The sequence below is a fragment of the Bemisia tabaci genome, chromosome 3, assembly GCF_918797505.1.
Source record: "Bemisia tabaci chromosome 3, PGI_BMITA_v3".
Classification (NCBI taxonomy): Eukaryota; Metazoa; Arthropoda; class Insecta; order Hemiptera; family Aleyrodidae; genus Bemisia; species Bemisia tabaci.
The window spans coordinates 19,914,043-19,939,603 of NC_092795.1; the positions used below are offsets into that span (position 1 = coordinate 19,914,043).

Sequence of the window (25,561 nt, forward strand, 5' to 3'; positions counted from 1 at the left end):
CATGATTGTAACTAATAAAGCTTTTATTCTAAATAATCTACATTTGTCTGCAAATTTTAACATTTTTGAACGTAAAAGTATAGCTATGAAGCCTGGATTTTTTCCCTCTTGTATCAGCCTCCTACATTTTTCACCCATAAAAAAGTTAAAAACGATAATTTTTACTCAAAAATGCCATTTATGTAATCTATATATTTTCCTCCTTATTTTTTTAGAGGTATATAAATAGGCTCTGCCACTAGGAGGTTTAGAGGCGTTATGTTGTTTTGTCTTCTGTCAAAATAAGAGAACCAAGAAAAAAATTAAGTTGGCGATTTGAAATGCAGTGAGGCTAATTTTTGTTGTGTCTATTTTATGGTAAGCAGGAAATCCCCTTTACTCTTAGAACCCCATGGAGCACAATTTCTTCAAAATTGAAAAGTTATTTTTCAATTGAGGAAGGGCTTAAGTGCTACGAAATCTGCATGGTGGTCAAGTCCTCTTTAATTATGCTATTTTTAGCCAGCAAAAAGCACATATTATGTAAATCTTGATAGCCCCAGTCCAATTAATGAGAAATTTCAGAGCCCTTAATTTTAAGCCAAAGGTGTCATAGGCAGAAATTAAAAAAAGCTACCTGGCTTTTGAGCCAACTCATCAAAATAAAAGTTTTTTTGTATACCAATATAATTTTGTATGTTACAATGTACTTACCTTTGTACTATTTTGTGCGTTTTTATAAAAACTTGGATTAAGCAGTGAATAAGTCTTCCAAGCCTAAGTTACAAGGCTTATTTTTAACTGGGCTTTAATCGTTGCAATTTTTATTACCTTTTTTTTTGCCTGTAAACCTATACATGTACATTTTTACAATAAACTTCTGTAATAATTGACCTGCTCTATTTTGTATCTTTAGCTGCTAATCCTCGTGTGAGGGGGGAGACTTACTATATGCATGTGACTTGGTTATCCAGTCAGGTTTTAAGTAAGTACTTAAAATAACATGATGACCTAATTTGCAAACCACCTAACCTTAATATCTTTTTATATGAACCCGATCTAAATTTCAAAATTGACAAAATATGAACCCAAATTAGAAAAAAGGAAGATACTGTAAGAATTGTCAATGTTTGTCATAAGTCATGTCATGGCAATGGCAGATCTAGAGGGTTAAGAGCATGGCGGCATGAAGAAATAAGAAAAACAGAAGAGAGAGAGAGGGGGGAGAGAAAGAGAGTGCATGCAGCAGATCTGAACATTTACTGCAATGCCTAAGATCTAACTGTGCTACAGCCTTTTTCTGGTTTTCTATTTTTTCCTACTATCTTACATCCCAAAGGTGAAAATTTGTCAATTGTATAAACTCAAATATTTCACAAATCTGCTCAAATTTCATAAAAAATATCCCTGGGGAGCTCAAACTCCCGGACATCAAGCTATCCCTGAATCCAGCACTGTTTCCTGGAAACAACACAGAGCAAATCAGTTAAATAGATGTTGATTGGATGTCACGATAAACTCTTAGGGTTTTGAAAATTAAAATTTGCAACACCACAAGCAAAAATAATTAAGAGGAAGCAAGTACAAGATGGGGAAAGAAATCAACTTTCTTATAAAACAGTAACAAATTTATTTTTCAAGAACAAAACTGACTAAAAAAGTTTCAAATCACAAGTCACATTTCAGACAAATTTTCAAATTCCATTTTGATAACAAAGGTATCTAAAGCTGATATTCATTCAAAGTACAGAACAACTTTGGTTCGTTATCCTCCTAAAAAAGTCAAGCTAAAAATGTTGTTACTAACATTTATCATAGCTAAAGTCAAGATCAGTACTCTCTCTAAACTTCAATTTTTGTAATACACTCTCCTATCAAAGATGTCTTCAATAATGGCAAGAAATTATAGTTAAATAATTTGAAATTTATTTTCAAGGCTACAAACATCTAAAATCACTCTAAATTCAATTTCTCTTTTGGAACTTCCTTTGGCCACCAATTAGGTCTACTTGAACGTACTGGTATTCCATTTATCTCTAATCTTTTTGCCTCTAATGTTTCTGATATTCGTAATAAAGCTATTCCATACGGAGATTCAACTCCTCGTATTTTACCAATCACCGAGTTTTTATCAGGATCAGTGATAGGCGAATCAAAAGGACATCTATCACCAACATCTTCCATGAATTCTAATGGCATAAGACGTTTTCTAACGACTCCGGTGTGCTGAGTCCGAGATGTTACCTCCTGTCCTATATAGCACCCTTTGTGAAAACTTATTCCATGCAGATAATCGCAATTAGTTTCATGAGGGAAACATTTTCCAGGGGGCAATTCATCAGCACCCTCTCCTATTCCTAATCTGTAGCGAAACTGACGAAAACTAATATCCGAACTTGATGCAATATTACAATTCTTTAAAGAAGCCACAAAATTAGATGATGATGGAACAAGTATACGAACACCTAAATCTGATAGCCTGGGATCTTTGTACACGTCAGATGTCTGTAAGTTTAAATTTTTAGGCAGCGATTTCTCTAAATTGGACACATCTTTGACAGAGGTACTGGCTTCAGATAAATTTTCTCCATCAAAAATCACCCAAATCTTCAGGTCATCACTGATATTTGTGATATCTATTTTCTTTCGAACTTTGAAAACTTTCAGGTGTTTTTCTAACTCTGGTATACCGCGACTATCACATTCTATGAAAAATGAATTTTCCTCTTTAGTCTTGTAAATTATTGTTTCGTAAATAATTCTTCCTTTGATATTTAAAAAGGCTGCATAAATACTGTTCTTGCCACTTCCTAGATGATTGATGTCATTGGTAATCAATCCTTGCAGAAACGTGTTGACATCTGGTCCACTTACACGTAGGAGGCCTTTACTCTTCAGCTCTTCTGCTCTTAGACTGTTACTTAATGTTGCGGTATCTGAAGAGTAGAATCGTCCCAACGAATTGAAGACATTTTTTCGCAAATTAAAAGTCTTGGACAGGAGCACTCTTGGACTCATCGTTTCACAGATGTCATTCAGAATGTTTGGTTTACACTTGGAGCTGGAAAAAAAATGAACATTTGATTAAATTTGGAAGAGATTACTAAAATTCAATAATTCAGTCGAGACAATTTGTGTGATAAGAAGCTAACATCAATTGTTTACAAAATAGATATTTACACAGAAGTGATGATTTACCAGACTTAAATTTGCAAAGATTTCACTTCTCTTTGACAGCATTTCCAACAAGTTTAATTGGGTGCCCAAAAATTGAACCTCACTAACTCAGAGAGAATGTCACAAATAGTATGTTTCTGAAATCTGAGAACACCTCCCAACATTACGACTTAACATGCAAGAGTTAAGTATTTGAACTTTAAACATTTTATGGTCGAGGTCCCTTCCACACTGATTAAGAAATGCAATAGAACCATTTCCATAGGCTTAATGATGGAAAATAGCAAGAAGAATAAATAAGAGGATGTGAACTTAGCTTTGATCCCACTTGGTAAAAATCAGATTGAGTGTGAAGAACAGAGATAAGACACATACATAAAGACCCGTAAATGTACAAATGATCGAGCAACCACCACTGTTTCCTTTCTATCATGAACACTATATACTAAGTAATAAGCATTATTCTTATAAAAGAGGGATGGAAGGACGGTTAATAAGCTGGAAAAGTTGACAATCCTGATAACGACATAAACACTCGCATCTGAGGGCGAGCAAATGCTCAATAAATTAGACATCCACAAAAGATATTGGCGATGCAGTCGAAATACTCCGATCTTGGCAAAGAATATGAGTGAAAAAAAAAAATACATGCATACCTTGGACCTGAAAATTATAGTATTTCCCTTGCTAAACTAAATTCTAAATTCAACATTGCTAATGATAACGGGATAACCAAATAAGTGATAAGATTGAGGGTAAACAAAACAATGCATCAGCACCTAGCGCCAAATACGGCTAACTAGAGTCCCTTTATACTGAGAGTCAAGACAATGCGAATCCATTTCTGATTGGTTAACCGGATTTTAGGCCTTCACAGTGTCACAAACGGGAATAAAGATTACAGTTTTACGGATTGCAAAGATTATAATATGGAATGGACCGAGGAATTTCGGGTTCGACAAGGAACAAACGGAATGACAGAAGGAATGGAGAGAGGGATTTGAGAATGGGCCGATCAAAGATTACAAAAAACCAACAAAAAACGTTCAATTTCTGTAATCTTTATTCCCGTTTGTGACTCCATGAGGGGTGTTGTCTTGACTCTCAGTATAAAGGGACTCTACGGCTAACCGGCAAACTAATCGTAGCCCGATGGCCATTGGTTTGCCGGTGGTTGCAAAAAAGCGCGAAAAATTCAAAATCCCGTAAGCATACATGCGATGCCGAATCTGCAGGTGCCGCGTTGGTTCAGGCGAATGAAAAAGGAGGCAAAATTTTTCTGGAAAGTAAGGAAGAAAAACGTAACAAAATCAATACATTCTATTACAATCAAATACAGTGTTTGTGAATAATAGAAATAAAAAGAAGATAACAACGGTGTAAGTCGGCAATTACATAACTCGGTTTGCGTCGTCGCGTCGCGCAGACTTCCTGTCATACTTTATTTTTTAAACGGAAAACTACTCAACGGCAATTCTTTAAACGGCCGTGATTTTTCTTCTCTGTGCGAAGAAAATTCTGCTTAAACTTCAAGGAATGATGTGAATTTGTTCTCCTTTAAAAAAATAACATAACGGCGAAGATTTTCGGACACCGTAAACGAGATATGTGATTGCGGGCTTACGCCGCGCCGTCGATAAATTTTCTAGGTCTTGGAAGGGGGAGGGGGGCTTTACTGCGTATGTCTCCACAGAGGAGTGAAGAAAAGAGAAGAAAATCTTAAAGAAAAGTTTCCCACGAAAGGGGGAAGGGGAATTCATTTTTCGATCGGCTATAGGTTTTCTGATCCAAAACATGCAGCCGTTCGCGAGGTGAATTCCTAGATACACACGGTCGACCAGTGGCGTGCGGTCCGGATAAGCAAGGCAAGCACTGCTTGCCCAAAGATTTCTAAAGTAAAAAGAAAATTACACCTATTAAATGTTTTACATTTTAGCAAATATAATTTATTAAATGCGTTCAGTAAGTAAATTGCATTAAAAACAGAAAGAGAGGGAGACAGAAATACGTACAGAGCCACCAAAGTAGGAAAGCAGAAGAGCGGATGGAGGTGGCGCAGCGCGCTGCGCGGCCTGAACACGGGCCAACTCATGCGCTGGAGAATCGCTTGCGATCAGCTGAGCGGAGCGCCACTGCTCGGCGGCGGAATCAAGGCAGGCGGGGAGCGCGGTACGTTCCGAGTCCGAGCCCTTCGCTGCGCGATCGCAGCTCGCTTCTCTTGGCCACCTCTTGGCCCGTCACCGCAGCGCGCTGCTTCTGCCTCCGATGCGCTATCTTGTTCCCTCTTTCCGTCGCGGTTGTAATTGCTCCTCCGGAGCAAATGCCTTTATATTCTATAAAATTTCGCTCACTTGGATCTAATTGGTGATGAATTAGACAATTCTCAATCATGTTTTAAATGCAGAAAGCCTTTTTTTGGGGAAATTTAAGTAACTCAAAAAATTCTAAATGCTGTAGAATAAAGACTATAATACCTCAAATAAGTGGCAAAATTAGGAGTTATGAGTAAGGAGCCGTCCTCCAATGCTCAATAACATTCGAAACAAGTTGAGTAAACGAAATCATAAATAAGAGAGAAAAAAATAAAAATACAGTTTTTCAAGACGTTACGTTCCATCAGATTTCATCCGAAAAATAGAGCAAATAGAGTAAAATTTTAAGAATTTTCTAGGGAGGCTAGGGGGAGGGGGAAGGGAAAGAGGCTACGTTAACCCCCCCCCCCCCCCCCGGATGGCGAACGCTAGAGCTTGCCCTGTCACTGAACCCACCGCACGCCACTGCGGTCGACACACAGATTCGATATATCGACGTCAATGGATCGAAATCAAAGCTCTCCATTGGCTTCCGTCTTTCAATCGCGGCGATTAATCTCCGTGTAGGTATATCTAGGCCTTGACAGGGAAACAACTTAAAACGGGACTGAGGCCGCAAATATTATACAATTATATATTATTATATTATTATATTATTTGCGGCCTTAGTCCCGTTTTAAGTTGTTTCTCTGTTAATGTTTCGGGCCGATTAAGTTGTTTTTTTCTAGGCCTTGAAGAGCGTCTGTCTACGGAGGCTGAAAAAAAGGTATTTCATAATCGTGCAACTTCTTCTGTTCTTTTAAAAATACTAAATACATGTACAGTATTCAAATTTACAAGATTATTTTTCTTTAATATCAAACATTTTTTTCGTGAAAGAAAAGACTATTCGCTATTCTGGGATATGTTCTAGGAAATTATGAAGAAACACCATTTTTACAACACTGTGATCACGCTGGTTCCTCTTTGACAAATGCGATCCAAATATTCATCTAACAGTAAGCTATTCTTGTCGAACGGAGTCGAGGCGCACAAAATTTTCATAATTTCGAGAGGAAAAGCTAATTTAATACATTTAAGAATAGTTTTGTGAGGGGTTGAGATTGTTTTCGTATTAATAGAGCTCGTGAGATGACAGTCAGTGTTCGAAACTCACAAGGCTTGGACAAGATTGCTTTGCCCTGCGTGAACACGAGTTGTCGAAGCGCCTGCAATTTTGTGATTATGCAATACGGACATCCATTGAGCGCGAATAGTTGCATCAAGGCGTTATGATCTCAGTTTTTCTATCCGGTCGATCGAGATATTATCTGGAGGCTGCGTTAGGTGCTTTGCACCTTTTTGGAGGTATGAATAAGGCGTGCGCTAGCCAGACGGACTTATTGTTAGCTGCATTGCAACATTGCAAAGTTTCATCTGATAATTTAATCGTTACTTCAGAGCGATCGCACTTTTTTTTTGCTATTTGCCGTGAATTTTCTCGGAGATGTGGCAAAAATGCATGACTTTTTGCTTTAAATCACGTGCCCGTCGATCAATTAAGGAAAAAGTTATCGGGTGAAGTTTTAAAACCTTAAACAGCAATTATTCAGCCCTCTAGCTCTCAATACCTCATCATATTATATTCCTTGTTCCTTACGCAGTGGTTTTTGTCTTCGCTTGATTTTGGCACACGATAAATATCTCGCTTCGACATTCTGGGGAGATTCATAACAACATTGTCGTTGACACGTCAATTTATTGAAAACATTGTTTCGTATTGATTGAGTTTAACAGAAAAGAACCAAGTTAGGTATGTATGGTTCATATCAGTCGGTCAATCCATTCAAAATGTGTTCCCACTGAAGTGCTTCAACTTTCCTTCGCCATGCCCTTGATTCATCCCCATTTTCGGAAGTTATATACTTGTACATTCTTCTCAGAGCCACTTGAAATGTTATTTTACATTCAATATTTTCATAATCTGAAGCGCCATCCTTAGGAAAAGGCGTTCAGAAAATGACAAATTTTTCCCATTCCTTTTAACATTGTTTGAAAAAAAGCTGCGCGATATGTAAAAGGTATGATAAAAATGATTTTAACTTCTGTCGCCGCGCAGACAGCTCTGTGTTCTATGTCTGTGTTTGATGCAATGCGTGAAGTATTCATGCACTCTTGTAGGCGCTAATGTGTGATACATGCCGACCGCCACTCCAAGGGTTTTTCTCTTTCATCTCAAGTCCTCATCATCATTTCTCTCTAAGCCGCGCCGTCCCAGGCCAAATTGCGTGTTTGGTTTCTCTCTTAACTCGACTAATAAAGGTGCTGTCTCTTCTATCACTGAAAGACGACGCAAAATTAAAAAAACTATACTCTCAGGAAATGAGAGATTTTATCGCCTTTTCTCGTTCGTAATTTTTTTTCTAAATCCGATTTTTTGTATACTTACATTTAAAAAAATGTCAAAATTTGCCGCCTCCTAGATAAGGGGCATTTCAGTGCAAGTGTCTGATCCGAATTTTACGTAATAGTTTTAGCGAATTTTGAATTCCGAAGGAAAGAGCAACAGCAGTGGAAGTAGTACTTTCTCTGTGAACCAGCAATCCATGCCTCATCATACTCTATGAATGGATTGGGAAAATGCCGAAGGCTCCCAAATAGCCAATTAATGTTTTCCAGACGAAAAAATGCAATTTAAAGTATCAAGACACGAAATCAGCAAAATTTATAGGTCACAGATCACTTTGGAAGCGTTAGGTGACCTTTATGTACCTCTGATGTGGCTTCATCTATCTACCCGAGTAATTTATCTCAGTTCATATATGATTCACATCAGCTTATATCTTTCCACCAATTCTTTGAATTGTGTAGGTAACTGTGCTTTGAAGCTCTGTATAGAAAGGTATCTGTTCTAACTACCCTATATTTATTTTTTACTCGGGGAAATCCGGAGTGAGAGAATTCCGATTATGCAACTATACGAAAGAACACGTCCTGCTTTGTGATGTTGCTGATTTTCTGTAGTATTTTCTGCTCTGATTTTTGTTGAACTTAATTTTATACCCACGTGACTCTTTTCTCTCCTTGTAAAAATTTCTCTCAAATTTTCGTGCAAAATATTTTCGTGGTATTTTCTTCAAAAAATAAAATTGGAGCGGACATTTTTAAACAATTCGATTAAGAAAGGTGCCTTCGTATTTTCGCTGTCACCGTAAGTATCTGTGCTTTTGTGAATTATGAAGGCAAAACGCACGGTGTACATTAGAGGAAGTATTACCTGAACGAAAAAGATGACCTATTACCTATCTACTTAAAGGCGCGAACCGCTAAAACGAAAAATGTCTATGGAAAAATACTCAATTAACTATACCTATCCTATTAGATAACATTTTTAAGTAATCTCCTCATTCCAATTGAAGAGCTAAGTTTTGTGTGAAAATCAGAGGATCTTCACATAGACAAAAATGTTCATGTTGCGACTATTATGATTTTTTGTTGAATCTCGCAAAAACTGCTGTACCTACAACTTTTAGATGGCAAACTTTTCGCGAAGAAAGAGTGTAGGTACATAGTTATTATCTGGGCCAAAATTTGAATTTCTTATAACGCCCGCTAGCATATCTACACTCAATAGGAGGATATCTTGCTTTTAAAATAAAGGAGATAGAAAAAAAATCTTGAATTGTTATTGCGAAAAAAATTACGATTAGTTTTTCTATGATGCACCGCGTTAAATGTCATATGAAATTCACTTTCACCAAGATGGTTATGAAAAAACCTTCCATTGGCTTCAAAAAATAATTTCATTTATTTGTAATCTAAAATATTTTAAAAGTATGGTTATAATTTTTGTCAGTAGCATCCCCGAAATTACGGAGGGTATTAGAAACAAGTGTAATCATCATGAATAGGTATGTCCCAGCGTGTACAACCTCGGACCGTGTTTGCGTTCATTTCTTGACGTGGATTGGTTCCTTTTAAGCTGTTTCCGTAATAAAACTAGATTTGGAATGAAATTTTGCAAGAGGTGAAGTAACATCGTTCTGACTGTACGCATTAGGTCGATTTAACAAAAATTTCCGGTTTTGGGTTTTGGTCCCCAGTAGATATATAGAAATCCTGGGAGATGAGCATGTGGCAAAAAAGAGGCTGTGAAAAATTCCGGGTCGATCCGTTAATTTTTGGAGAATGCGCACACCCCCCCCCCCCCCCTTCGGACAAAAACCGTAATTTCTCGTATTTTAATTTTTGGACAATTTTAACACACATTGTGTTTTTGGAATATTGGCTATCGGTGAGAAAATCTCAAAGATAGAATACCAATGTAGAGCTGTGCAAAATTTAAAGCACGTTCAGATTCTTTTCAGGGGGTGCGCCGCTACAGCCCCCCCCCCCCTTCCCTTACAAGCAAAAAAACGGTCGTCGAAAAACAACCTTTCAAGCCGAAAACAGACTTGAATCCGTGGGAAAAATGTGCAAATCCGGTGTATTTTGTGAACACAATCTCGTCATCCCTCGATCGTTTCCCTAAATCGGTATTCAAATTTAAAAATCCAGAGGTTCCAACCTGTGGTCCGTGCTCGCTCGCCAATAAGATCAGTATATTGTGCTGGCTAATATAACTTCATCGGCAAAATTATTCTTACACACTTATCTTAGCTACGTTAGCTACCGTGCGTCAGAGAATCAGACGAAATGCACCTCTTCAAGAGAGCAAAGGTACGTTATGTTGGCAAAAACTGTAGAAGCATGTTTTTCGTTCCATTTGATATTCCTGTGCACCAGTTTCCTTTGAGTTGATCAATGTCAAGGAACTTCGTTCCAGTTTCATGAAAATTACGCACACTTGTCTATTGATGGCGAAACTCCAAAACCACGTTTCGTTTGCGATTTTTCAAGATCTTTACGCCTTTTTTTCTTTCCTTTTAATTGAGAACAAATCAATAGCGTTCCTTGAAGTTTTCACAAAAATGTCTTTGCACAGAGAAGTAAAAGCACGGCAGTTTTTAAGAATTACCGGTGAGTACCTAGTTCTCCATTTAAAAAATAAAGTAAAATCAGGAAGTCTGTAACGTCACAAACCGAGATACGTGGTTTGGGAGATTAACCGCCAATAAGTAGCATAACTTTGGTGAAGTTACTCTTGTAACCGAAAAAAGTGATTCCTACCTAAATTCAGCCAAAATGATCAATGGTGAGAATCGATTCCTGCTTTTATATATAAGCGTTGTACGGTGAAAAGTAAGTACCTACTATATGACTCAAGATAAATGAAGACTTGCCACTGCCAGGAGAAGAGTTTTGAAAAAAAAATTGTCAAAAAACATTTCGGCGCAAATGCCCGAAGTGTTAAACCTAACCGGAATTGCGATACAAAAATTCTTATATCTTTAGGGAATTAAAATTTGCACCCTGGTAAAAATTGGTGACAGGAGCTGCGTTTCACCATAGGAGTTCTTATAGCCGACTAAAGAAGGCTATTGAAAATCATATAGCTGGCTGTAGAAAGCGGAGCGAATCATATAGCCGGGCTATACGAAGCTATAAAAAAGTATACAGTCGGGCTATATAGTTCTTATCGCCGGGCTTTACTCTTTATCGCCACTGGCTATAAAAGGCTATAAGAAATTGTGTAGAAATCCGTGTGCTTTGGAAATCATTAAGTTTGATACGGAACTACCTTAATATTTACAAAACACACATTATATTTTCCTTTAAAACATATTTTTTTTCATCCATTAAAATGAGAATAGTCCATACAGAGTGTGCAAACATTTCAAAATCATGAGTTGAAAAACGCTGACTTCGCGAGATTAAATATTAGAGCCTAACTCAAAGCGGAGCGGCGACGCACTGGCGTCTACAAACCTAACGGGGATACTTCACGCATTGCGCAATGCGTGAAGTATCCCTGTTAGGTTTGTAGGCGCCAATGCGCGCATCGCGCAATGCGTGAAGTATCCCTGTTAGGTTTGTAGGCGCCAATGCGCGTTTCGAGCTCTCTGCCCGCCCGCCGCGCCGCAGCGTGCCACGGTGCCTGCGAAGCAACTATTTCACACCAGAGGTATTGCACAGTATCATACGAAACTGAATGCGCTCCAACATATTAAGAATGACAGTCATCCTTCAAAAGTACGGAGCTTTCCTCGCAAAATAAATCAAGATACTACGGCACATAAAGAGAGCAGTAGTCCAAAAACTAACTAAGTCCTAGTATCCGTATTTAGTACCTAACGTTTAGCATAAACTTTATCGTCTGGCTGCTTAATCACATCGGCTATAAAAAGCTATAAGAAATTGTACAGCCGGCTACGGAAGCTATTGGAAATCTTACAGCCGGCTTTATAGGTCTATGGTATTTTGGAACACACATTCTACTGCCAATTTTTACCAGGGCAGCTCAAGGGACGTAGGCTGTATCTAGTTCTAAAATTAAAGTTCCGAGTCATGTTGGGGACTCATTATAATTCCTAGATTCCAATACACTTTTACTGCCCCTTTTAACTAGTGAATGACTTGAATGGCATACTAAACAGTTTTTCCGGTTAAAAACTCAAACTCAGATTTTTTGTCCAACTTGACAAAAAACCACTCCTTTTAAGAATTTTCCTCTGTGTATCGAAATCTCCGCTCTTATGCATGGTTATAAACACGGAAAAATTCATGTTCCCGAAGCCAACGAAGAGAGAATGACCCCGTGACCCATGACCGATCCCACATTCATGCCTCGATCCGCGGTGCCAGAGCGTTGTTGTCGCTGTAAGTAAATCTGCGTTGGTTCGTGGACTAAAGTACAGGTCGAACGAAAGGTGGGTGAGTATGTAAGTGCGAATATAAAAGTCACGTTACTTGTCGTCAGAGCAACATGAATTACATACACGGAACTGTGTCATTTGAAAAAGAACCTGCCTATGAGTAATTTCTTATATCCCTCACGAGTTAAGATAAGATTAAGGATTGCTGGAAAGTGTTACGAAGTGATAAGGATTGCGGGCGCGGCGCGCCGGTTCATTAAACTGTTTGCTCTGTTTGTCATTAATTAACAATTTCACTTTATCACCGTCCATTTTATCTTTCAACCGTCCCATATCGACGTTTTGCCTACGTAATCCGTTTGTCTTTTGCATCCCTTACTATTTTCTTAACCCCTCAACCTCGTTTTATGACGGCCCTTGTGTCTGTCATTACGTCAATATTTTTTGTTCGTGACTAATTGTAAAACCGAGAGGAAAACCCCCTATCATCAAAATTCTCATTCTTCCCATTCTCTTGATGAGAGTGACTGTCTACATGGAGGGGGCCTTCATGTTCGGTGAAAAATTGTTCTCAGGAGAGCTGTTTTCGTCAAATTAAACTAAAAAAAAATTGAATTCGTATTTTTACGAAAAATAGTCTAATATCTGCCAATGTACAAAGGGCATTTGGTTACGTTGAAATCCGACGATTTTTGGTCCGGAAAAGGGCATTTCCGACGAAGGGGGCGCCCGTTGAAAGAGTGGCGAGAGGGGTTTTTTGAAGAATAATGAGGGTGTGCCAACTCCCTGAAAGGCCTTTGGCGGCTAGGTATCGCAGAGCTCCAGAGAGTGCCACAAAAGCGGCTTTGAGTAGCCTCTCTCATGATAACTTTTTTCCCTCTCTCTCATATTTAAGAACTTCAGACCGTTATGACATCGGTTTGTCTACTTTGGGCAGGAGGGGGGGGGGGGGGGGGGCAAAATGCCGTAAAACATTAGGCGTGGCCGTGGTATCAATATGTAAAAAATTTAAGCTTTCCGGCGACAAGGTTTTCTTCCTCTCGCTTCTGTCATTAATGAGAGACTGGGCATTTCGCAGTAAAATTTCACATCGAATTCATACCAACCATTGATCAAATTTTCGTCAAATTTTGAAGATAGAAGATCGGTTGGTCGGAACACGTACCTATACTCTCCACAAAGCAGACTGATGCCCTAGGAGGAACGCGACGTTGAGACAATGCGGTACTGCCGTAACGGTATAGGGGTGTTCAAACGAATTATTGCCGGAACACTATCGATATCGGTTCTTACTGAAACTGGCGACAGTACCGACAGTGGCGATGATATCGTGAACAGCCGCGGCCTTATCGGATTTTTGAGAGCTCGCACTCAATGCATCGTCGGTTTATCAGTTATCGTGACTTTTTCTTAACAAAACTGTTTCGGTAGCTTACCGACAACCGATAGAACAGCCCTAACTAACGGAAAACGCCACATGAACATTTGAGAGTTGCCAAATTGCCCTAGATAAAATATGAATTTTTGAAGAAAATTATGTGAATTTTTCCTTGAAATTTTCAGACGTTTCAGATAAAATTACGAATTAAATTGGCTGAAAAAATTGAAGACAACTATTCCCAATTTTCCTAGTAAATTAGGTTTTTATTGAAGGAAATATGGCCACGTCTGATGGTTCATACGGCGTTTTTCCTCCACGTCCAAAAACCGTTGACGGTCAGTTGAAACTTCTGGAACGGCGAGGAGACGTTCGACGGTCACGGTTAGGGCATTGACGGGACGATTGGACGGGAGTAAAGACCTGCGGAATAAGGCGGCGCGGGTGCCCAACGGACCCAGGAAGAAGGGAGGAGAAAGGGACGAGACAGGAGACCCTTCAACAACGACCAACGGCGACATAAGTCGATGGAGTTAGCAGACTCGAGCGCGATTAACCAATTGAGCTTTTGAGCCGGGCTACACTTCTCTCACGATACAATACGTGCTACATTAGAGCGGATCAAATAAATTCTCGCAGTCTTCGCCCCTGCCACTCTCCATCCAGTCATCCGTAAGCGTGCAGCTACGACCCCCTTGCGTCTCGCGTCAAGGTCTCCCGTGCTGGATTACTTAGCCTTTTTCGACTAATTTAATCGGAGATATAGCCGCGCGCCAGAGTCAGTGGGCAAGCCGACACTTTATGCCCGCTCTCTTATCACGTCTCGACGCCGGCTAATCCTCTGGCTGGCTAAAATTTGTTAGAAATCACGCAAAATCATAAGAGTGACACGTAACGCACATGGCTTGGGGCGCGAAGTGCTTTACTGTCGGGCAGAGGAAAAACGCCGTAAGAGCATTCGAGAGTTGCCAAATTTCCCTCTATGAAACATGTATTTTTGACGACATTTGAATGCATATTTTTCCTTGTTTTAAGACATTTCAGATGAAATTGCGTGCAAAATTATCTGAACATTTTGGAGGAAAATATTCAAATTTTTACCAGTAAATTAGGTTTTTAGTGAAGGAAATCTAGCACCGTCTAAAAGGTTCATACGGCGTTTTTCCTTAGCACAGCAGTTTAAGGGATTGGAACGCAAAGCGGTCACGGGGCACTGATAAATTTTAACCGGAGGTTGATACTCATCAGTTCCATGTCTTACCAGGGTTGGAAATGTCACTACGGGCACGAGCTATATTAAATTTACCATACAGGTCCTAAACCTCCCAAAAATAGCTTTGGAAAGTTTGCCCGGACTTGTGGCTTTTGATTAGGTGGATGGCAAACCTGGTCCGTAGTAAAGCAAATGACTAGGCGTTTATACTTAAAATTTAATAAAATTAAGGAACCTTCCGTAATTATTAACCTTCATTAACCCTTCTGAGACCAAAAAATCCACTTCTTTTAACAATTTAAGTTTTGCCATTCCTGCATACATTTACATAAAAGGCATTTCTCATTTGTTCACAAACACTGCTGGTTCAGATTTATCGACGGTGAAAGTCGGCAATCACATAACTCGTTTGCGGTGTCTGAAAATCTCCGCCTCTACGTCATTTTTTTTAAAGGAGAACAAATTGATATTATTTCTTGAAGTTTTTGCAGAATTTTCTTCGCATTGAGAAGAAAAATCTCGACAGTTTTAAAGAATTGCCGTTGAGTAGTTTTCCATTTAAAAATAAAGTATGACAGGAAGTCTGCGACGTCGCAAACCGAGTTATGTGATTGCCGACTTTCACCGTCGTTATGTTACTTAACCTCTTCCAATTAATTACCAAAAATTTCTCCTTCAAATACCACACGAGTAGTAATTCTGCGCTTCAAATTAGAGCCCCGCCCCCTCCGTTCCTCCTATGTACCAGCCCGAGGCAACTGTTGTTTGAGACCATTAAACTCGGGTCGCTTAGCCGGGAATCGAACTCCGAAAATCCTGCTTATACAGCTAGCGCCACAACCACTACACCACAGGAGGCCGATACGGTCAAGAAAAAAAGTACACTTCTAAAACACACGAAAACGACTCACAAGTAATGAAGTATTTTCGAAGTGAGTACATTTAAAATATAAAAATACATTATTTTTTGGGAAATATGTTTAGCAAGGCACATAAAGTACTGAAAGTATAAGGGAATACTTAAAATCAACCTCGCAAATTGATTCGGGGTGGAAATAGGAACATGGCTCGTTTCGACACACACGTGTTTTTTAATGATCTAGAACGAGTTTTAGTTCATTTCCGGTCGTGCGAGGCAATAGAGGTTACTCACGTTTTTAAATCACATTCACGTTCCCAATCTAGAAAGAGGACGTTTAGATCTGCGAAGTTCCGTGCTCATCATGCTGCTGTCGTTCAACTGATTTTGAGCGTCGGGCGTGCAGGTGAGTGCCCGCATTTTTGAATTTTCGCGGCAGTATTTGAATTTAGCAACAATTGTCAGACTTTCCCGCGATACCGTCTGCGCATGCGCAGAGCAATTAGCGCACTGTTTTGTTTACATTTTGCCAGTGCTCGAAAAAAGACGGCGAAAGTTCATGGACAGTTCTTTTTCTCGAAGAATATTTCATTTTCATTAAAACCTGAAGTGAAGATTTGGCCACCAAGTGTATTGGAGTTTTCAAGCACTCAGTATTTTTTTTGCAGAGTCAACTTTACCGGGCGTCACCGCTCATGATGCCTTATCACGTGGAAGCTAATCAAAGTTTTGGTATTGTTGATCCTAGGTTTCAACGCAGAACTATTCAGCATCGATTACGACCACCCTAGTTTAACATATCTATTCGACGATTCGTCTTTACTTGGAATTTAAATATCACTCAGCATATTGTTCCCCCATTGATTTGTTGCAAGCGACTGGGATGGAATGTAGAGCGGACTTGGAGGAATCTGATGTCATTCAGTTGTAGGTAAGCGATTTTCATCGTAGCTCTATGGAAAATCTCTCCTAGTAACAATAATGACAGAAAATTTAGCTTCTCAGTAAACCAGGGATCTTGCTGAGTACATGTCTTAAAACTTAAGGGATCATCCGTTTCATGGTAAGTATGCGTTTACCAACTGCTGCTGTCAATATGGAATCATTGAAAGGGGGACTGAAAAGAAGAACTGGGGAAAGAAAAGAAGAGACAAATGTCACATCAAAAAATTCTACCATTCAACAGATATTTATATGCTAACCAATGGGTCAACTGATGATTGATGCATCCAGACTGATGATGTGACTTTTGTCTCTTCTTTTCTTTCCTCAGTTTTCTAGCTCATTCCCTTTACCCTTAAACTATAGCGGAAATCTTGACAAGCAGGTAGGCTTTATTTTTGGACCCTATTCCATAGGTCAGGCTGTTAGAGGCGCCGCTAAGTAAGTTAACACGCTTCAAGAGCGTACCAGAAGGTCTGTCGTTCTAATTCTTGTAATTACTTTCAATGCTAAACTTAAAACAACTGATCTTCTATCGTACTATTTAAGAAGAGCGCAAACTTTTTTGACATGGTCTTCAGTGGAAAATTTGCTTATTACCCAGCATAAGGTTTGTCTGTAAGAAATAATTGCAGAATCCGTAACAAACTCATATTCTCAACTTAATTCGATTTCTGAGGAGATTCTTATTATTAGGAGCAATTCTCTTCCTATTCTATAGAACAGCTTTGTGTCACGAGATGCTAGGTGTCTCGGACTTATCAAAATTTGGCTCTCTAGAGCATCTGAATCTCAATCTATACCTACTGTTGATAGAAATAAAATGCAAGACTATGTATAATTCCATTCTACTTTTTTTTCTTCTTTAAATTTACAGAATTCCAGTATGACAGCTCAAACTCATTGTGTTCCTAATATCTTCAAAGTCTTTTTATTCAATTCTGGTGGTTTTGATTTTAAATTCCACTCCCATCTAGTAGTCTTGAGGAATTTCAACAGGTAATCAATTGTGATGGTTGTCTTAAATTCATTAATTTTCTTTATGTGACAATGTTTTGCCAGTAGGTAGGAAATTTTTTTTGTAAAGGTGCGTGTTAAGCCATTTGATCTAAGTATTTGGTTGGTATCAGGTATAGAAAATTTGTCCTACGTCTGCAATGTTCAAGGTATTCAATAGAGATGGCAATAATCGGTGTAACATATTTTTCACAAGATATTTCTGGAAAAGGTAAAAATAAAATAGGATAAATAAGATAAGATAAGAAAGAGAGGAAAGGTGACGATAGGATAATAAAAAGGAAGAAAGAAGAAAAAAAAAAAAGCATTTCCACTTTAGGTGAGTCAAGAAGGTAATTGTGGGGAGAGGGGGGGGGGGAGGGAAGAACTTGGGTTGTTTACTTTCATCATTTTTCGTGAGGAGTGAATCAATTTTTGCCCAGAAGAGAAAAAAACTGAAGAAAATAATTCATCGTACCTAAGTATTGAAAGTATGTAGCCAGGAAATTCTACTCAGAAAATTTTAAGTTAACTTCACAAGTTTGAGTTGAGAGTAAAATGAAGAAACCCAGGCAGATGCTACCTGAAAAAAGCCACTAGGATTCTTGCATGCTAGAGAGTCAGAGCTTTCAAGCTAGAATTGGACCAGTGGGGAGGGGAGTGATAGTGTTGAACAAAGGCTATATAAATACCTCCCTACTTCTCCATCTCTTCCAGTCTCGGTATCACCACCCCACCATGGAGTCGATAGGTGGTTATGTGTTGCGGTCCTCAGTAGTGTTGTTTTTGTGTTGTTTTTTGTTAGTTTCTGCCGGTGAGTTTTTTCCCTGTTTTTTTTTCTAAAGTGTATGAAAAAGTAGGTAATCGAACTGATTAATTATCAAGTGAATAAAAAGTGGCGTCAAAAATAAAATGTATTACTTTGACATGTATAGATTAAAAAATTTTGAATTTTTTCAATCAAAATGAACTCCCCCCTCCTTTTTATTCTTCAGCAGTAAGAAATGCTGGTATTTTTACTGGACTTTTATACTCTAATATGTACAGCTATTTTTATCTTTACTTTTTTTTTCTCTCTCTCTTTATCGGCTGTTTTCTTCAATTTTTTAGAAAATAATGAGGGCCTTAAACATCGATGTTCAAATAAAAATAAAGGATCAGTGTTTCCTAAGAAATGAGGTTCACTCTCTAAAATTGATGCTTTTAAAACAGTCGCAAATTCTTCTGCTAACCGCATTGACAGTTTTTAAAAGCTGTAAACCTTCGACTAAATTCAATGGGGTAAAAATTGTGTGTTTCCCATTACTTTTCAAAGAGGTGTAGATTCTAAAATTTTGAACCCCCTTGATATTTAGGTAGCATGTATACCGTCAAATTATGAATTCTGAAACTCATCATCCTATTTTGTGAATAATCTCACCTCTACATTTAAATATGTGTTTTGTTCCTACCCCCTTGTTAGGTACTTCCCAAATCTAAATGTGAATATTACATGAATGAACATATGATAAGAAGGAAGAAAAAAATTACAAGTTTATGTATTTTTAAAATTCACTCACGCATTTTTTAAGAATTTTCTGATACTAGTGAAACTGAAGTCATTCCAACTTAGACAGAATTTTCACAGAAATATTTTATTTGCAGAGCAACTCTGAGGTGTGTACTAATGGGTGCAAGATATTTCCCACCCCAAATGCAGATATAACTTCTCACAACACTGAATGAACTAAAACAACTAAGGAATGACCTGCCATTCATTCCTTGTTTAACGTTACACTTTAGTTTTTCCCCCATTTTCCAAAAAACTCTAATCACTAGCCAAGTTCTGGGATCCAGTCAAGGTTCTTAAGTGTAGTAGCTCACAATTTATTTCAAATTTTACTTCTTATGTAGAAAATAATTTTTAGGGAATACCTTTGTCACTTATCTACCTGGGATATCATGGGAGGTAGTGGTGAGGGGCCTGAATGTTTGAAGATGTTATCCTTTCTGGAAAATTTAAGTCAAAATGGTTCTATTTTATTTAACTTGACTGCTACCACCTCTCCTTGAATATTTTTTCCTTCTCCCTTTCAAAACAAAATTTCTCAATGAATGCTTCAAAATTAATCAAAATTGACCAAAGTAGCCTCTTGAAAGGCGCCAGGGGGAAGAAGGCTAAAATCTGCCTGAATGAAAATCCTTGCGCTACTGAGGGAAAACAAACTTGAACCTAAGGAATTTAAACTGTCTTCTTAAAAATGGTGTACCAAGAGGAAATGTCTGAAGCTATAAATCAAAATCTTTTTTATTTTTTATTTTTGAAACACTCCTCAGGATAATATGCAATGTGATACTTTTCATTTCTTCCTTGACTAAAAAAGACAAAAAATAGAAAATGATCAGGCAAATTAAATATGTTGATACCATTCAATTAAAATGTCATTCTCTTATCAGAATGAGAAATCTGTAAAATGTACAAGTAAGTACTTTAACAGTTAGTAGTGAGCCAAGCTTGCCGGCAGGGCGCCCTCTGCCGAGGCACAGGCATCTTCAGCCATTTATATCCCATAGTCCCATAAATAAATAAATGGGTAATCATAACACAGCCAAACAGTGCGAACTGACCACCATCAGAAGGCCTTGTCCCTTCCCCACCCTGCCGCCTCCAAGGGACAAGACAGGGTATTGGAGTGGCATTGTAACCCTCAGCCCTTGATGGCCAATTTTTAAGGGTCCTCAAAAGCCCATCACCAGTGGGTATCAACCTCTGCTGGCAGTGAACTGCCTTAACCACTACAGCACTGAGACTGGCAGAGACCCTTTAAAAATCTTCAAAAATACTAGCAAATGGGCAGCCACAAGTGAAATTCTTCAGGTTTTAGGCTTCCTTGAAGATCCTTTTTTACACCTTTCAACTTCTCCCCCCTCCCTCCTTCTCGCTCTCTGTCCATTGAGATTCATGGTTTTAGTGTCGTAATTCCATTAGATAATGATAGTAATTTACCCTTGCAGCTGTGACTCATTTGTTAAATGTTGGTTTCATTTTTTCCTTTCCCTCTCTTTTTCAATGTTCCTATTCTTTAAGAAAAGTTTCATTTAGGTAGTTTTCTGTATTGATTGCTGAAGAGATGCAAGAATTAATTATAAAGTTAGGATATCAATGCAGTTAATCTATTTGATGTCCTGAGTTTAGGCTAACTCATTATTTACACCTAGCTCCTTGTAAGCCATTTCAGGCAAAAAATGAACAATTTAGCCAAAATTTTTGTAGTTTCTTTAAGGGGTTTATTTTTTTTTACCAGAGCGCCTTTGTATGATTTTTTGTGACAGTAGGTAAAATTTCTTCACGAAGCAAAAGATTCTCAGTTCAAGTTTTTCAAGGAATTTTGCTAATGGTGTCTGTTGCAGAGTAATTTTTTTTTCTTAAGCCTGAATTATTGCAATACTTTGAGTTTATATGAGTATATTTATGAATAGTTTGCCCTGAGCACAATTGAAATTATATATAATCCGTAATCTCAATGCATAGCTAATAAATTAAGATTGATTCCCTTCTCCTCCCAAAATATTTTAGACCTTTGTCCACTAGCCAACCAAAAAAAAAAGATGTAGGAATAATTTTTTTTTTTTTTTTTTCGTAAACGGTGTTTTCAAAGTCCTAGACAAATTTCTGCATCCCTATTTTAAGTGTAAATTTTTGCTTTTAGTAATAGTGAGATTTTTCTCCATAAGAAGCAGCATCTTTTGAGGAAAGAAAAGTGAAAAAAAAAAAAATAAACCTCAAATGCTCTTTTAATTGTGTGCTTTTTCCATTTTGCTCTGTTGGCTAGAAATCAGTGAGCTGTCATCTTAAATTCAATTTCCTTTTCGATGAAGAAACATGATTCATGAATCAAATAGAAATGTTATACTGGAAAATTTTTATTCAAAGAAGAGGGAACTGATTAAATTCTCTTATCTCAGTCATACTTTCTCTTCTCTTTTTGTTTTTGACCTCAAAAAAGTTTATTCCTTTTTTCAGCATGAATCGCTTTCTTCCATATCTAACAGCAAATGCTCGTAATTTGCCAGTAATTAGGTAGTTTTATTTCCTGAGTTGATTACAAGCTGAGGCATTTGAGTTCTAGAGTGAAGTTAGCATACCTATAGTTTCACTGCACTCGTTATCCACTATCTGCTGTCTTATTTGCCCTTGACTTTGTGTTTGTGTTAAGCATGAGCCAAAGGTTCATCTTAGAGCTATTATCTGTGAGACCAAATAGCAAAGGTCAATCCCTCTTAGTTGATAGCAGAACATAATATCAAATAACTACTTCCTAAGTTTAAAAACTCCAGTTAAAAAGCATGCACTTATAAAGAGGTAATCGAACTTCTTGTCAGTTTTTTCTATCTTATTTTCCTTACCGTCTTCAGAAATTGCTGCAATTATGAAGCTTTATACAGCATTCATTTTTCTCATTTCTTTTGACATCCTCCAACGGAGTCTCTACTTTCATTTCCAATAAAATCCGCACTCTCCAACTTCTCATTCTATGTCCCTCCCTCTCTCTCACTTTTTTATAGCTAAAGAGTCAGACAGGAAAAATTCACCCAATTAGTTGCATTTACCCGGAAAAGTCAAAGTAATCAGCTTGTTATCTTTAACCTTTGCTCCATGCATGTGTCAGTCTCCGTACCTGTGTAGGTATTTCTTTCTAAAGAAATCATGAGGCCTAATTCATCATCGTACCTTGAACAGTTACTTTTTTCATAGAGGCCTACATGGTTTGAATTTTAATTAAGGGAGGTTCAAGGAGGACTTTGAATGACCTGAAATCAGAAAAGTGACAAACTTTGAGTGAAATGTAACTTAATTTTCACTTATTAAATATTAGCAGTGTTTTACAATAATTAGCAGCCAGGTCAAATAAAAACTACAGAATAAAAAATTCTCTAATTTCGACGAATTTTAACATGGATGTACCATTTTTGTTTAAATTGTTCATATTTTAACTTGGTACTTTTTTTTAAAAAAAATTATCAGAAACAAATCTTTGCTATACCTATTCACAAAATAATTTAGTTGAATCGTATTCAAAGTTCCCAACAATTTTCCTTCTTCTGAATATGTGATTTGAATGAATGGAATAGAAAAAATAGAATTTAGGAATGAATAAAGTGACCAAAAACTGAGCACTGAAATTGTCCCAGGTATCTTGTGAAACATTCGTGAAGGGAAGAGTGTTTGAAGTTAAGAACATTGTTTTTTGGTATATTTTAGTCAAACTAAAAATTCTTGTCTAGGGCGCTAAAGTCTCTTGTTTCTTTCGACTTATTATTCTTTTAATATTTAATAAAAGTCCAGTCACATGTTGTCAATTTGTATGTATAATGTTTGTAAGAGTCCATTGAGCAGAAGCAAAATTTTAAAGTTCTTCATCTGAAAAGTATACCTACGTTTTAATCTATCCAAATCAGAAGTCTCGACTCTCTTGGGCAGTGAACAATCCTCCAAGGGATTATTATTTTGGTCTGCTTGCTTCAAGCAGGTATCTGATCTTGGCTTTTGTTGAGTCAAGCACCTATCCAATATTACCTGACAACTTGCCATTATTTGCCAAACTGGAGAATCTAAGTCCTTCCTATTTTTACCTCTTTTTTCTCTTACATATTTAATTTTTTTTGGCTCCTCGTATTTTCATTTAACTAATAATAATAGCTTTATTAACCAGCATCACAAAATGTTGGAATACGGCTGATTTGAGTGAAAAATTGAGCACTTAATAACATGTTTTTTTTCTTTTAATCAGTAGCATTAATTACACAAAATAGTACCAAAATTTCAGAATGTTCAACAAGACTTTGGCTTTAGAGGATAATGACAAGGACTCGTTTCGATTCAACTTAATTCCATCAAAGTGCAGCTCTTGCAAAGGATTGACTTTTCTTTTGTTACAACAAACCATTGAGTTGTTACCTCTCAAACAGTTGAAATTACGATGTTTCTAAGGTTTTTCTTTTTTCTTTGTTTGTTTCAGATTCTAAATGCTCTTTAGGATGTCAAGGATGTAAGTAATTGTTAAACTGAGCTAATTAGCTAAGTTATTTTGTTTTCTTTTTTCTTCATTTTTATTTTTGGTCCTTCTGATTAGTGTTAAGTCAACTTCCATGTTATTTTTTATCCAAAAAATAATATTTTAACTAGAGTTTATCAGTATCTGAGTGGGTACTGTAAAATGTTTCACCCCAGTAGGATTTTTTACCTAAAAAGAAGTGAATACAGTTACAAAATGATGTGAAATTCACTTATTAGGTGACAATTGGACGTATTTCTGTCAAACGGAACTATGTGCATCAAGACATGAGCCCTGAGACCCATAAGAAGATATGCATAACAGGGCCCACGTCATAATGCACGTAGTTCTGTTTGACAGAAATACGTCCAATTAGGATACTTTGATGTAAAAATAACGTACATTTTTACAAATTGAAGAGTTTTTCAATGTGTGAAATACTCACATGAAAGTGTCCTCAAGGGTGTCAACCGATGGCTAAAATTTACACATCTTTTAACAGGCATTGTTTTTAGGCAATCACATGATGTGATTGTTGTGCTCCAACTTATATTATCTGTTGCATTACTCTTAGCGTTTTTTATTACAGCCACAGCTCCAATCCTGAAGTTTGGAAACGGTGAAGTTTACAAATATCAATTTGAAGGCAGCACGACTACTCATCTATCTGGAGCCAAAGGGAATCCTGTCAAACTTGGAGTTTCTGCTACTGCAGAGATCAGTGCCTTGCCTCAATGCACTTACTCCTTGAAATTGACCAAAGTTGTCGTGGCAAATGCTGATGATAAAGTAAGAAAATTCATTTTTCTACCGAATGATCTGTAAGAAAAACTAGATTGTCTGCTGCCTATCGTGCATTACTATTAGCACACACTTACCCTGTTTGATATTTTTGTAGGAAACTGTGTTAAAGACCAATTTACAAAATCTTACTTGGCCAACCCACAGAATGGTGTAAAAAAATCTGCAATAACAAAAGAGCATCAGAAAATTTGATGCATAAGATCAGAATTTTGACTCAAGTCAAATGATCGGCTGTAGGAAAGGTCAAAGAGTTTGTATCTTTGTTTGAGGAAAGTTTGAAAACTCAGAGAGTATTTTATTGCAATTTCCTGTTCAAATAGAATGTGTGAAGAAAAATACAATTCTGAGACAACCAGAGTTAGGCAAATATTCAATTCTCCTCAAGTAAGCTGTAAGTACTCAGTTTCTAAGTTGCATGTCTCACTTTTAAAATCCTTAATTTTTATTAGATTGTATACATTTCTTTCGTATTAATCAATATTTTTGAAATTTTATATTTTTTTATGACCAAAACATTTTTCTTTCATGTTCTAGAAGTATGACAACTTGAAAGAATTGGAAGCACACCCGATCCAGTTCAGCTATCAAGGCGGACAAGTTGGCACTAAAGTATGTGTTGAAGAAGGGGACAGTCATGTTTCCATCAACATAAAGCGTGCAATCATCTCTTTGTTTCAAGTTGGCACTTTCAAGGAGTCTGGCCAGACCGTTGACCATGAGGTAACCTAAAAACAATGATGTATGAAAACATTTCTCATGGAAACTCAATTTCATCCCCTTATATGAAAGTGTCACCAATTTACTTTTACAGTCGTTTTATAACATTGCCTGCCAAGCTGGTCATGGAAACTAGTTTTCTGTTCATTGTCCTGGGCCAAAATGGTCACAGTGATTTTTTGTGGCGTATTTTCATCACCATACTAAGAACATAGTAAAAATGTTATCTGCAAAATCATGTCATGCAGAAACCTACCATGGAACTAATGCTATAATATTATGAACACAACAGAAAGGTATTACTGGTGTTGCAACTGCTTCTTGTGACAGTAATTACAGCTGTTATATTCTGCTGTTTCTTTGCATGATTTCTTGATTTGATTAGAACACGTACACAAACAAACACCAGTGAGTA

At 37.4% G+C, this 25,561-nt stretch overlaps 2 protein-coding genes across 5 annotated transcripts in view; one reads left to right on the top strand and one right to left on the bottom strand.

Annotated features, from left to right (window-relative positions):
- Positions 1-1,585: 1,585 nt before the first annotated feature.
- Positions 1,586-18,179, bottom strand: LOC109035049 (putative transferase CAF17 homolog, mitochondrial). Of its 4 annotated transcripts, none has more exons than XM_019048517.2 (2): positions 18,069-18,179; positions 1,586-3,040 (listed from the first exon to the last, which is right to left on the bottom strand). In XM_019048517.2, the coding sequence occupies exon 2, from the start codon at positions 2,995-2,997 to the stop codon at positions 1,933-1,935; it is 1,065 nt and encodes a 354-aa protein (XP_018904062.2). In that variant the 5' UTR covers positions 2,998-3,040; positions 18,069-18,179; the 3' UTR covers positions 1,586-1,932. The 4 variants fall into 4 exon arrangements, with proteins under 4 accessions (XP_018904062.2, XP_018904061.2, XP_072154080.1 ...); XM_019048516.2 differs by lacking the exon at positions 18,069-18,179 and adding an exon at positions 13,368-13,523; XM_072297979.1 differs by lacking the exon at positions 18,069-18,179 and adding an exon at positions 13,309-13,520.
- A 93-nt stretch (positions 18,180-18,272) lies between these two features.
- Positions 18,273-25,561, top strand: part of apolpp (retinoid- and fatty-acid binding glycoprotein apolipophorin) — a 51,995-nt gene continuing 44,706 nt past the window's right edge. Inside the window, 4 exon segments of the mRNA XM_072297978.1 lie at positions 18,273-18,404; positions 23,590-23,619; positions 24,215-24,414; positions 24,964-25,149. Of these exon segments, the coding sequence (XP_072154079.1) occupies positions 18,329-18,404; positions 23,590-23,619; positions 24,215-24,414; positions 24,964-25,149 (492 nt within the window). The 5' untranslated portion in view covers positions 18,273-18,328.

Bases quoted from the DNA above. Each gene is read 5' to 3' on its own strand.
- LOC109035049 (XM_019048517.2), bottom strand. From the start codon at position 2,997: ATGAGTCCAAGAGTGCTCCTGTCCAAGACTTTTAATTTGCGAAAAAAT.